We start from the raw sequence: 15,121 nt of genomic DNA on the forward strand, positions 1-15,121 counted from the left end.
GATCTAGAGGCCCGTGTTTTGTGTGACCCCCATCCCCAACAAAATAGTGGGGGAAGATTTCAATGCAGTGGTTTCCCCGGCTGAAGATCGTAGAGGAGGGACTGCCGATAGGTCATTGGTTAGACGTTGGTTAGACGAAGTACAGAACTTTTTCCTTGTTCCTGGGTCCCTCGGGGATGCAGGATCCCTGGAGGTTGCATCACCCAGACAGTAGGGAATACACCCATTATTCTCAAAGCCATTCATCGTGATCAAGGATTGATTATTTACTTACCTCACCTGAGCTTTTGTCCAGGGTGGATGGCTCCGAGATCCATGACATGGTCATTTCCGACCACTCCCCCATCTCTCTCTCCCTGTTAGACACATATCCGAAAGGGAGTGACTTTCAGTGAAGATTCCCGGCCTACATGGTCAAGGACGACAACTTTGTAGATTAGCTGAGAAGTTGGTGGATGGAGTTCTCTTGGGACAATAGTTCTCTTGGGACTCCTCTCCACAAGCTCGAGTTCACACCTCGGGCTTTCTTTCCCAGCCCTTTCCTCTTATTAAAGGTACGAGACAGGGCTGTCCCCTCTCGCCCCTACTACTTAACCTGGCCCTTGAGCCCCTGGCAGGACACCTAAAGGATACTTCGATATTTAGTGGGGTACCGATTCAACGAACGGAGGTCAAGATGACTATTCGCTGACGATATCTTAATCTTTATGGCTAACCCGAGAGATCATTATGGTCCTCTCATGTCCACCTTGTCTCATTTCGGCCTATTCTCCGGTTACAAAATTAACCCTTTAAAAAGTGAGGTTCTACCACTGAACCCCTCCAGGCCATCATCATTCTGGACTGTGATGGGCATCCCTGGTATGTGGTATGCTTATTGAGCCTTATATTCCCTTAATTACCCGCCCCTACTAAAAATGATACAGGATGAGCTGTTCCGATGGTCCCATCTCCCCCTTTCGCTACTTGGCAGATGCCACTTGGTGAAAATTATATGTTTTCCCCGGCTGCTCTATAATCTTCAAACACTGCCCTTGCTACTTAAACACAAACATGTGAAGGCCCTCAACACCGCGTTCTCTCGCTTCGTGTGGGCCGGCAGGCGACCGAGAATCGCTATGCAAAAATTAATGTTGCGTAAGATGGATGGTGGAGTTGGATTTCCCAACGTCCACGGATACAACTTAGCTTGTTTATTTCGGCATGTCCTGGACTGTATTCATGAATCTAGTTTCCATTCTAACTATGCCTCGGAAGCGGACCTGGTCTTCCCATGGAAGCTCTCGGCCTGCTTACACATGCGCATTCCTCGTCTCCCGGCCCGCATTAAGAGGTCGTTAGTGATCAGGGACACGATCCTGACCTGGAAGGCAGTTCGCAAGGCCTTTAACCTACCCTTTTTGATGTCTGGGCACCTGGACCTCTGGGGTCATCCCGAATTCCCGCAAGGGGTGGAAAGTGGTTTATTCACTGAGTGGCGCTTGAAGGGGGTCAGATTGGCAAAACAATGAATACACGCAGAGGAGAAGCGCTGGATGCCACCACAGGAATTGTTAGCTACTTTCTTCTTACCTGCCACTCACTTTTTCCAGGTCTCCCAACTCTTGTCTTTTTGCAGATCGCGTCTTAATAACCCCTCCTCTGAGGTATCCCCCTCTCCCTTTGAGGACATTGTGGGTTCCCAGGCCTGAAAGCTATCCCTATCGTATTTATATAGGAGTCTAAATAACTATTTCTTGAAAATTTCTTGTACGGGGGTGTTTCGGAAATGGAAATCCATAGTGTCTGATGAGGATCTGCGCTCAAAAATTTTGGAGGGTTGGGCAAAGGTTAGAGCCAATGTCATCAGTGAGAGTTGGTGGGAGACTTTCTTTAAAATTATGCATTACGGGTACCTAGGTTTCAATCTCCCGACAACCACCTCCTGCCCCGATAGACTTACCTCTTGTCCTAAGTGCTCTAGCCCAGGTACCGATTTATATCACGGCATATGGAGTTGCTCGTGCTGTCAGAATTACTGGACCGAGATAGTAGGCTACATTACTCGTTACTGGAATGTTAGGGTCCCACTGTCCCCACAGGCCCTCCTTTTCGTCTATCGATCCTGAAGTTGCTGAAGTGGCAGGGTTACGCAATCTTCCACGTTTCATACATGTGATTCTTCTGGTTGCCAAACGAATCATTCTCAGGGAATGGATCCACACAAGTATGCCGACACTGTCGGGCGTGGTGGTGGAATTGAAAACCTTCATGGAACTAGATAGACTGGACACGGAGAGGCATAATGAAAGGAATGCGAAAAAGTTCTTCGCCAAAAGGCGTACTTTTATGGTGGCACACTTTGATAAACCTCAAATAGAAGCATCTGACATGCCATTCCGCCTCACGGAGTGGTATTGCAAAGCGTCCCTTAGTGGCACTCTGGGCCCGCTTCATCTTTCGGATGGTGCAGGTTGAGCCTATTGCTCTACTTTATTTCCCCCTTTTCCTTTTCTCCTTCTTCTTAATTATGATTTCTCCTACTCTTTTGTTGTCTTTGTCTAGTGTATCCTTGTTTTTGTCTCAGTCTGTTGTCTATGAGAGTACAGGATGTATGTAAGTGCGAGTTTAGGGAAGCTGGGGAGGGGTGGGATGTGGGCTGATTGATGGTTTATTGTTTGGCTATCTGTATCCGCGGTTTCAATATTGTGGCGTCCAGGGAACTGCGCTACCCGACTTTGACTGCCTGGATAACTTGTTTTCTTTACGCTTTTCTTGATTTATCTATTCTTGTAAAATTTGTAAAATGCAATAAACAAAGTAAAATTAAAAAAAATGTAATACATAAGATAGGATATATGGTGACCACACGCAGAATGAAGTTCTACTGCAATAAACCACTTGATCTGAGCTGGTGGTTCAGAGAAGTAGAGTTGAAGGTATTCACTGAGATGTGTAAGATATCTGAAGGTATCACACAATGAGTACGGGTACACTTTAATTACCGCCCACAAGTATGGACCTATTGAAGTAAAAGTGTTGTTGAATCCTTGAGCGAACTAATCTGTAGTTTGTAATTCAAGGGGATTGAATGGTGAAGGAGGCTGCCAAGGCTGCAGCGCTCCTGCTCCCCCACAATGATGGTACAAAGTGTACAGGTGGATGGGCAATGTGGAATTTTCTGGTTAGGTCTCTTGCAGGAACCAGCTATGCATTCTGAGAGAGACCAATGGAAGAAGAAAGCGGTGGTACAGGGCAAAGACGGCATCCGGAAAGAGTTGGTAAGAAAATGTATGTGCCAGCAGTCTTGTACCCCATGGTAACATATATGACCCCATACACTAAGCAGAAGGGAGCTATGTGCATAGTAATGTCAGTACATTGGGTCACCTCAGGATTAAACAATGCAGAAAGAAGGTTTGTACAGACATCGTCATTTACATCTGACATATGACCTAGGTAAAACCAATAAAGGTACCTAACCAACACACTCCATAAACATCTTACCTGTGTCAGAGAATATGAGTAGACTTCATCTAACTGCCTGGGGTAGGTAAATATCAGTATCTCCTTGTCTAATTGTACTGATCCCTAACCATAGATACAGTAAAGTATACAATTAAGAACCTTTTGTAAAATTGTTACTAGTTCAGATTCTGTAATTGTCACCCATTTCATCAAAACCAATGCAGAAAATAAGTGAGGAATGAGAAGATTGCATAGGATGATCCCGTATAGATGTATCTCTGATAACTGTTAAATCTATGTCTGTGCATAACCATGGTTGTTCCCAAGTGAAAGATAACGAATTGTTAGGAGGTGATGTTATATGAGGAGGTTTCAGTAGGTGAACATGTACAAATAGCGGGGTGCAACAAGTATTTCAGTGAGTAATAATGTTATAAAGGAAAGGAATACTTGGTGTAAGATTATAGAAAGGATAGACCTAGCTAGAGGGATGAGTAAGTGGTAACTATCGTAAAGTATGGGACACTTGGGGATATGAAGTTTAGAGTTAAATTAGAAAGGAATTAAACTGGGGAATACACATTAGTCAAGATATATCTGCCTATACACACTTCCATTACCGAACCTACAAAGAAATCCAAACCACTCTTTAGAGGAGAACGTGCAGCCCCTGCTGAGAGTTTTGATCCCTTTGTGTATATTGATGTTAAGGAGTCCCAAGGTGGGCACCAGATGAGTTTTAAAGCTAGAGGTCAAATAAAAAGCCGGAGTTGAGTCAATAATATCCCAGATTTCCATAAGTAAAAATAATTATATCTATTATAACCAACAAAGATTAATACATTTCTTTGTAAATGCTCTTTAAGGTCAGGCCGAACAACTAAGAGTCAAATCTGCTATAATATTCCAAAATGGTGCGGCATTAGATATGATGTATGGTGTAAAAGGAAAAAGGGGGGTATACAAGATGTTTGGGAGACTTGTTGCACGTATATCTCAGTTAATATGGGGCCGGTAAAAAAAAAACACACTTATAATTCTAATAATCTTGCTTTGTTGTGTGTTGTGCTTTGCCTTGCCTAAAGAAGAGGTGGGAGACAACCATCGAGAATGCCACGCCAGTGATGACAAATGTGGACTTTGAGATTACAGATGAAGCCTATACCCCATTACAGAGCTTCAATGCCATCTATGACACCAGTGACCCATAGGGACAGCATCTGACTCCATATGTGTAAAGTCTGAGGCTAAGGGGGTCCATGGATAAGCCATGGGTCGTTTAAAGTACAGTGAAACATTCAAGAAAACACATAGGGGCAGATGAGTTAGGATGATGAAAATTAGGGAAAGGGAAAATTGGTCACTTTAGGGGGGACTGTGATAGATTTATATGTGTGTATATATAAATTTTATATACTGTAGATGTAAAATGCCCATTTAGGATGAAGACTCCACATTCCTGTTACTTGTCCACTCCTCCCCTATCTGCTCTCTCTCATATCACCCCTCCCATCGTCTGAAGACTTTGAACAAAGAGAGCCCGGGAAAGACTCAGGAGTGGCATGCCTTTCCCCCCTAGCAGGGGGTGGGAACTTATGTTAATGACAGAGGTGATATAAGCTTGAACGATTTGAAATAAATGTCAGAGTGTGGAAGTCACAGAGAATGCAGAAGCATCTAAAACCGACAAATGGCTCTGTTTGATTTACTTCGCTATATACATTCTGTATACGGATTTGGCCGGGGAGTATGATAGCTACTGATAAAAAAAATCCACATAATACTACAAGCGTATGTACAGTATAACTGCTACGAGCGTATGTAAAGTATAACTGCTACAAGCGTATGTACAGTATAACTGCTACAAGCGTATGTACAGTATAACTGCTACAAGCGTATGTACAGTATAACTGCTACAAGCGTATGTACAGTATAACTACTACAAGCGTATGCACAGTATAACTACTACAAGCGTATGTACAGTATAAATACTACAAGCGTATGTATAGAATAAATGCTACGAGCGTGTGTACAGCATAAATACTACGAGCGTATGTATAGAATAAACGCTACAAGTGTATGTACAGAATAAATGCTACGAGTGCATGCACAGTACAAATGTTACGAGTGTGTGTACAGTATAAATACTACGAGCATATGTATAGTATAAATGCTACGAGTGTATGAACCGTACAAACACTACAAGTGCATGTACAGTACTACCAGCGTCCATGCAGCACCAATGCTACAGGCGTCTGCACTGCACCAATGCCACAAATGCACATACGGCAATAAACACATGACACGCTCTTTCTATCAACAGGAGGGCCGTGTCGTAAACCCAGCATAAACTAAGAGCATGTACATCGTATGCATAGAACAAGTAATAGGAACGTGTGCAGGGAACAACAATATGACCGTACGCATAGCACAAATTATGGGAACGTGTGCCCATTACTACTATATGCATGGTATAAATTATAGGAGCGTGTGCACAGAACAACTATATGACTGTATACGTAGAATAAATTATAGGAGCGTGTGCATAGAAGAACTATATGACCGTATACGCAGAATAAATTATAGGAGCATGAGCACAGAACAACTATATGACCGTATACGTAGAATAAATTATAGGAGCGTGTGCATAGAAGAACTATATGACCGTATACGCTGAATAAATTATAGGAGCATGAGCACAGAACAACTATATGACCGTATACGTAGAATAAATTATAGGAGCGTGTGGATAGAAGAACTATATGAGCGTACATGTAGAGCAAATTATAGGAATGTGCACAGAATAACTGTACAATCATATGCACTGAATAAATTACCGTATGTATGGAAATACATGACCTAAGAGTATGTAACAGTATGCATTTCAACCCTTATGCAATAATGACATAAAGTAGTCATCACCAAATGCCGCATAACTACGTGCGCCTGAAGATCAAGGCTGATTCATGCGGTGCACGCTAGATATATGGAGACACACCAGATCCTGACGCACTTTAGACTCTACATAACAATAACAGGCGCCAAGGGGATAAAGCTAAGCCTGTGAGCTTCCCGATACAACAACCAGGGGCCAGTCCCATGGCGGAAAACCCGAGGCGACAGTACCGACCCACCTATAGACATGCTGGATCCGTACTGCCACGGGGGTTCGTGGGGGAGCGAGGTCTCATGCAGACATCCCCAGATGACAGCAGCATGCCCCCGTCACGGATCACACTGCCGGTGGTGACTCGCTGTGCGCTGCCGCACATGAACACGGGAGAAGAAAATTAACCATGTGGGACGCATGTCCCCCTGTTACTGAAACCAGGGCCGGGCCTTGCCGAGGGTACACCCCCGGACTCCGGCTTACCTCCGGAGAGGGGGCTGTGCAGAAACGCCACCACCCCGGCCACTTACCTGTATGCCGCAGCTGGAAACTGCTTCCGGTCAGTTGACTTGGCATGTCAGCTGCTCTCCCGTCACGTGAAGAACCCGCGGCATGAGGATCAGGTACGGCTGCAGGTTTTTATAGTGAATCCCCACCCTTCCCACAAATTCAGGCTAATGTATTAGCCTTCTTACATATACACACACACATACTATATAAACAAATATATACACATACACAATTCTATAAACACACATATTATAAAATATATATATTACACAAACACTAATCGAAAAATAATGGGCCACCTGATAGATTATGAAAATCATCATTAGTAACAGAAATATATAAAAAGAGTAGAGGCTTTTTGAATATTATAATAATAATATTATATATATATATATATATATATATATATATATACATACACACATACTATATAAACAAATATATACACATACACACATTCTATAACACACATATATAATACACACACAGTTTAATCACTCCTCAGACGGTTACCGGTAAGAGGGCGATGGGTCCACTGGGGAGGAACCTCTGCCAGGCCACATTGTTTTCTGTAGACTGCAAGAAAAATAAAAAAGCTGATACCTAAATATTTCACTGAATGAACAGGACAGACGGGTGATGGTGAGGACGGGTGTATTTGGGATGACAGCGCTTATCCTGTCTGGGTCTTCTAGTGTTATTGGTAATTACCTCCGATAACTCCAGAGTCGCCACGACGGCCATGTGATTGTAGCTCCACTGAACAGTATTCATTCCTGCTGATCTGCGCACCATGGAGTTCTGTCCATCTGCACCGATCTGAGAGGGACAATACAATGAGGAGAACCGCGTGCCAGGAAATGTGATGTCAATGACAGGAAGAGGAGATAGAAAACATGGCATCTGTATGGGGGTCCTCACCACCAGTCTGGTGTGCAGACTCTGTCCATCTGCCAGCTGGATCCCTACATAGGGGCTGCCCTCCACGCTGTTGTATGGTGCCGGCCACGTGTAGCCTACAGCTCTGCTCCGATACAGAACCTCCACATGTTCTACAAGAAAACCAGAGATTTTATTACAAGAGCAGGAGACTTCACATTATGCTAATTCCTTCTTCATTCCACCACAGCTGTCACGCCCTCTCCCATAGGCTTGCATTGAGGGGGCAGAGGGTGACGGCACACGGGGGGCAGAGCCTTGATGTCACAATGCTCCGGCCCCATGATCGTCAGTCATCAGACGCGGATCGAACATGCTCCAGGGACTGATGGTAACTGGGTGCTGCATGCAAGATCACAGGGGTCCCCAGCGGCGGGACCCCCGCGATCAGGCATCTTATCCCCTATGCTTTGGAAAGGGGATAACATGTCTTAGCGCCGGAGTACCCCTTTAATACCTCTCCTAATCAGTCCTCTGATGAGGACTGTGTCTTTGGACTCTGATGTTGTATCCATTTATGAGAATTTTCTAGAGGAAGGAGAGGAACATAATATATCTGACAAATGTAATCCTGTTATTTTAGACTCCTCAGGTGTTCCATTCCTCGACCCTGACCTTATTAAACACCCTAGGTCAGGAGAGTGGATACCTCACTCTCAAGTTACCAAATATATTAGTTCTTGGGTCAGAAACCCTTAGACCGGTCCATTAGGAATAAGTTAAAGGCAGAATGCCCTAGGCCTACTCTGCCTCACAAATTGTCAATAACCCCTGAACTTGACCCTACCTTAGTGACATTTTTAAACAGAAATGGTAGAAACCCTAAGAAGGGTGTAGACCGATCCTTTAACGGAGGGTTTTCCAGTTTTTTGCACTTTCGTTTTTTCCTCCTTACCTTTTAAAAATCATAACCCTTTCAATTTTGCACCTAAAAATCCATAGGATGGCTTATTTTTTGCGCCACCAATTCTACTTTGTAATGACATCAGTCATTTTACCCAAAAATATATGGCGAAATGGGAAAAAAATGCCATTGTGTAATTTTTGGGGGCTTCCATTTCTATGCAGTACATTTTCGGTAAAAATTACACCTTCTCTTTATTCTGTAGGTCCATACGATTAAAATGATGCCCTAATTATATAGGTTTGATTTTGTCGTACTTTATTTATGCTAAAATTTATGCGTTTAAAATTGTCATCTTCTTTCCGCATACAGGGCGGTATGAGGGCTAATTTTTTGCGCCGTGATCTGAAGTTTTTTAGTGGTACCATTTATGTATTGATCAGACTTTTTGATCACTTTTTATTCATTTTTTCATGATATAAAAAGTGAGAAAAATACGCTATTTTGGACTTTGGAATTTTTTTTCGTGTACGTCATTGACCGTGCGCTTTAATTAATGATATATTTTTATAATTCGGACATTTCAGCACGCGGCGATACCAAGTTTATTTTTATTTACACCGTTTTTTTTTTTATTGGGAAAAGGGGGGTGATTCAAACTTTTATTAGGGGAGGGGTTAAATGATCTTTATTCACTTTTTTCCCCCCCACTTTTTTTTTGGAGTGTTATAGCTCCCATAGGGGGCTATAACACTACACACACTGATCTTTTACATTGATCAATGGTTTCTCATAAGAAACCACTGATCGATTATTCTGCCGCTTGACTGCTCATGCCTTGATCTCAGGCACTGAGCAGTCATTCGGCGATCGGACAGTGAGGAGGAAGGTAGGGACCCTCCTGCTGTCCAGCAAGCTGTTCGGGATGCCGCGATTTCACGGCAATCCCGAACAGCCACCTGAGCTAAGCGGCAATGTTTTACTTTCACTTTAGACACAGCATTCAACATTGAACGCCGCGTCTAAAGGGTTAATAGCGCGCAGCACAGCCATCAGTGCCTCACGCTATTAGCCACGGGTCACGGGTTGTTAGAGGCCGGGCCTGACCCGCTAAGATGCATCCCCAACAGGTTAAGATGGTCCAAGACCGGTTTATGGATCTTCTGGGTCCACTAACAAAAATATTTGACCTATCTGAAGACGCCATTATTTCGGAGAAACCAGTTGATTTAAAAATACTGCGTGGTTGGGCCCAAAGGGCTATTTGTTTATTCGGCAGCACTAATGCTGCTCTATGTTCAGAAAAAAATGGTCAGTTCTGATGAAACTCGACCCTCAGTTGGTCCATTTTTTGGAGACTACTTTGTGAAGGAAATTAATAAATATGTTTCCTTGTTTCCTTCCCTAGACCCTTCCCTAATCTAAAGAAAGCCTTTCAAAGGGAAGATTTTCAACAGGGCTGGGAAATGTAGGGGGCGGCCGCCAATCATATGGAGGTAACTCTCATAGAACCCCCCCTGATCAGAGTTTAGACCCTCATTCCCATCTACATCCTTCCAATCAAACCCTTTCCTTACCAACCCACTTTTTGCCCATCAAGAGGAAGATCATGGAGACCCGGATCTCATAGAGGTTACCCACGCTCCAGATTCTCTACAGGTAGGTCAACCTCTTCAGTGTTTTTCTCACATTCCATTGGGTGGAAGGATAAAACATTTTTCCAAACTTGGAACATGATTTCTTCAGATCCTTGGATCTTAAATACTGTCCTAGGATTCGAAATAGAATTTGCACATCCTCCAATTCAACTACAACCTCCAAACCAGATTAATTTTTCTCAGTCAGACCAAAAGCTCATAGAAATAAAATTATTATTTTCCAAGGGCGCAATTATACTGGTCTCTATGGAAACCCCAGGTTTTCTAAGCAATCTTTTCTTGGTAAAGAAAAGGGATGGTGTATTCAGACCAGTGATCAATCTAAAGGCTCAACAAATCTGTTTATCAACACTTCAAAATGGAAGGTATTCACCTTTTGAGAGACCTTCTCATCCCAAACAATTGGTTGGCAAAAATAAATTTAAAAGACACATAGCTCACGGTTTTACGAAACTCCTCAAACCAGTGTGGACGATATCCTACTCTTAGCCCAACCGTTAGATCTCATTCATACTCGCATTCAATGGACTCTGACACTATTGACAAACCTAGGTTTTCTAATCAATACAGAAAAATCCATTCTAACCCCTACCAGAGAACTAGAATTTCTGGAGATCATGATAGATACCCAAAACGCAATTCTTTGTCTTCAAGAAAATTAAAGACTATTCGGAAAGAAATCCGATCAGTGTTAAACATCGTATGTCTCTCAGTACCATTGCTCGTATAGTAGGCCTCTTGTCGGCATCTATTCAAGCAATATTTCCAACCTCATTACATTACAGGACTCTACAAAGATCAAAAGCTTAGGTTTGGGATATTCCAACAAGGTGACCCTAACATCAGATGCTCGAGAGGAGATCCTTTGATGGTTACATCACATTCAGGAATGGAATGGGAAAACAATCTTCAGTCCCATGCCACACTGATCATAGAGTCGGATGCCAGCCGCCTAGGTTGGGGAGCCCGATGCGGCTCTCTAGCCACAGGCGGAAAATGGTCTTTGAAAGAACTGTCACTTCATATCAATTGTCTAGAACTTTTGGCAGGCTCTTTTGCTCTCAAAAGCTTTACAAAGGACAAATCACATTGTTGCGTTCTCTTGCGAATGAACAATAGTTCTGCGCTTGGAAGGCACCAAATCACAGATTTTTGCCAATATTGCAAGGGACTTTTGGCACTTTTGTCTGGAGAGGCAAATTGTAATCAAGGCAGAATTCCTTCCGGGTCTTTCCAATTCCATAGCGGATTGGAATTCCCCATATCTGATGGATGCCAGCGACTGGAAATTGAACCCCATGATTTTCCAGAAAATCAGCAAACTTTGAGGTCCTTTTCGCCTAGGATCTTTTTGCATCCCGCCTGAAACAGCAAACCCCCAAATTTTACAGCTGGCGTCCAGATCCAAAATCGCTGGGGACAGATGCTCTTCTGCAGATCTGGCCCTCAAACGGTCTATACGCCTTTCCGCCATTTGCCTTGATTCCGAGAGAAAAATTGGCGATAACCCCATGGTGGCCGACTCAATCATGGTTCCCACAGATTCTAGAAATGGCCATAGATTATCCGAGAATAATTACATCCTCTCAATCTATTCTGAGCGATCCGTTGAACAACCCACATCCTCTGGTTATGTCGGGTCTCCTCTCTCTAGTTGCCTGGTTCATTTCAGGCCAACAAATTCTGAACCTGAAATTTCTTAAATCAACTAGAGAATTATGGGCTCCTGGTACCAAAAATGCTTACGGATCAGCCTGGAAGATTTGGTGTCATTAGTGCTGTCAACGGAATTTGGATCCCCTACATGCACCTATGACCCAAACCTTAATTACCTCTCTTAATCTTATGATTTAGGGAAAGCTTATCGAACTATTAATGTATATTGATCTGCTATATCCTTTTATCATTCTCCAATCCAGACTTTACCCCTAGGCAAACATCCTCTGGTTTGTAAACTGATGAAAGGCATTAAATTCAGATGCCCTCCTTTGCCAAAATATCAATCTAATTGGGATGTGAATGTTGTTCTGCATCTAATTGAATCTTGGGGTGATAATGAATTTCTTTCCTTGAGATTGCTATCGTTTAAACTCACAGTTTTATTGTGTTTGATCTCATTTAAGAGAGTCTCAGATGTAAGAGCTTTAGACATATCTCGGAGACAATATACTCCTCAGGGGTAAATATTTTTTATTTATAGAAATAGAAAAAACAGTTTACAAAAGTTTTTTTTATCCTGCTTTTCTTTGTGTGGTTCAGTGTTTAAAAACAAACAAATGTAAAACGGAACTTCTTAGAAATCCCTCTCTTCCACAATTACTTATATCATTCTGTAAACCCCATCTTCCGGTATCTTCTCCTACTAAGGCTGGGTTCACACTACGTTTTGTCCCATACGGGAGCGCATACGGCAGGGGGGAGCTAAAAGCTCGCGCTCCCGTATGTGACCGTATGCGCTCCCGTATGTCATTCATTTCAATGAGCCGACCGGAGTGAAACGTTTGGTCCGGTCGGCTCATTTTTGCGCCGTATGCGCTTTTACAACCGGACCTAAAACCGTGGTCTTCTTATTATTTATTTCTTTAGTTAATTTTACATTCTCATATTCCTATATTTTTCAGCATCAAAGAAAGAAGACTTTGGTCACCTGCTATAACCTATACCAGTGAAGGCGAACATTTGGCACACGTGCCATAGGTGGCACGCCGAGCCCCCTCTGTGGGCACGCGGCCATAGTTCGCCATGGATGCCTTTTGATGCGCTCCATGCGCTCCGGACTTCCGCTATGCTCAGGGCCGGCGTTAAGGTGGGGCAAACCGGGACATCCCTGTGTCCCGAAAGATCTTTTTGGGACACAAGGATGTCCCGGTTACCTTTCTGTGGCTCCGCATTAACTTTAAAAACGCAGGGGCCGCCGGGAGGTAGCGCACGCAGGGATGTCACTGACGTCCCGTGCGCTCATAGGAACGGAGGAGCGGAGCATCTAGGAGGACGACGCTCGCACGCATGGTAAGTTACCAGCTACACTTCAGCTTCGGTGCTCAGACCACCGCTCCTCCGGTCCCGGGACCTACTGCTATGGCCTATAGGCCATAGCAATAGGTTGTGACCCCTGACCGGAGGAGCGGTGGACGGAGCACTGTGAGGCAGTACACAGACATACAGCATCGGGTCATACACTGTATATGAACTATACTGCAACCTGGTGCGGGGCGTAACAGCAACCTGGTGCGGGGCGTAACAGCAACCTGGTGCGGGGCGTAACAGCAACCTGGTGCGGGGCGTAACAGCAACCTGGTGCGGGGCGTAACAGCAACCTGGTGCGGGGCGTAACAGCAACCTGGTGCGGGGCGTAACAGCAACCTGGTGCGGGGCGTAACAGCAACCTGGTGCGGGGGAACAATACTGCCACCCTAATGTGGGGGAACTACAACCTAATGTGGGGGAACTACAACCTAATGTGGGGGAATTATACTGCCTACCTAATGTGGGGGAACTACAACCTAATGTGGGGGAATTATACTGCCTACCTAATGTGGGGGAACTACAACCTAATGTGGGGGAATTATACTGCCTACCTAAGTTGTTTTTTCTAAACTTAAACCTCAGTTTTCTGATTTAATTGCTGTGCTGGCACTTTGAGGGAAAAAAAGTTGGTGTGCATTACAGTTTGGGCACTCGGTCTCAAAAAGGTTCGCCATCACTGACCGATACTAAAAGCTGATTGGTTGTTACTCATATCTACTTTGCATATTTTTTTCTCAGTAATTGTTACTTTTATTAACCCTTACTGTGCTGCTATCAAAATAGTAAAGAAGGAATTAGCATAATGTTTGTCTCCTGTCTTTAATAAAATCTATATTAACCCCTCAAGAACTCAGCCCATTTGGGCCTTAAGGACGCAGACAATTTTATTTTTACGTTTTCGTTTTTTCCTCCTCGCCTTCAAAAAATCATAACTCTTTTATATTTTCATCCACAGACTAGTATGAGGGCTTGTTTTTTGCGCGACCAGTTGTCCGTTGTAATGCCATCACTCACTTTACCATAAAATGTATGGCGCACCCAAAAAAATACTATTTGTGTGGGGAAATTAAAAAGAAAACCGCAATTTTGCTAATTTTGGAAGGTTTCGTTTTCACCCTGTACAATTGACGGTCAATTGTTTGGGTCAATACAATTAAAATGATACCCGTGACTACATACTTTTCTATTACTGTTGCGTTTAAAAAAAATCACATACTTTTCAACCAAATTAGTATGTTTAAAATCCCCCTATTTTGAAGACCTATAACTTTTTCATTTTTCCGGTGGCGGTATTAGGGCTCATTTTTTGCGCCGTGATCTGTACTTTTTATTGATACCATATTTGCTTATATAAAACTTCTAATCCATTTTTTATTAATATTTTTTGGAATAAAATTTTATTAAAAAGCAGCTATTTTAGACTTTTTTTTTCCTACGTTCACCTTACGGTATCATTAACATTTTATTTTAATAGTTCAGTTATTTACGCACGTGGCGATACCAAATATGTATACAAAATATTTTTTTTAACACTTTTTGGGGGTGAAATAGGGAAAATTGGACAATTTACGTTTATATTGGAGGAGGGTGTTTTTCAAATTTTTTTTACTTTATTTTTTCACTTTTATTTTTACACTTTAATAGTCCCCATAGGGGACTATTTATAGCAATCATTCGATTTATAATACTGTTCAGTGCTATGCATAGGACATAGCACTGATCACTGTAATCGGTCATCTTCTGCTCTGGTCTGTGGAAAGGCAGATCAGAGCAGAAGACGCGGGGAAGGCAGCGGAGCAAGGTGAG

General features: G+C 43.1%; 1 protein-coding gene across 1 annotated transcript in view; it reads right to left on the bottom strand.

Moving 5' to 3' along the window:
• COQ6 (coenzyme Q6, monooxygenase) overlaps positions 1-15,121 on the bottom strand; it is an 84,528-nt gene that overhangs the window by 51,395 nt on the left and 18,012 nt on the right. The window contains 3 exon segments of the mRNA XM_056553711.1: positions 7,361-7,423; positions 7,559-7,666; positions 7,769-7,899. Of these exon segments, the coding sequence (XP_056409686.1) occupies positions 7,361-7,423; positions 7,559-7,666; positions 7,769-7,899 (302 nt within the window).

Source organism: Hyla sarda, unplaced genomic scaffold, assembly GCF_029499605.1.
Source record: "Hyla sarda isolate aHylSar1 unplaced genomic scaffold, aHylSar1.hap1 scaffold_356, whole genome shotgun sequence".
NCBI lineage: Eukaryota > Metazoa > Chordata > Amphibia > Anura > Hylidae > Hyla > Hyla sarda.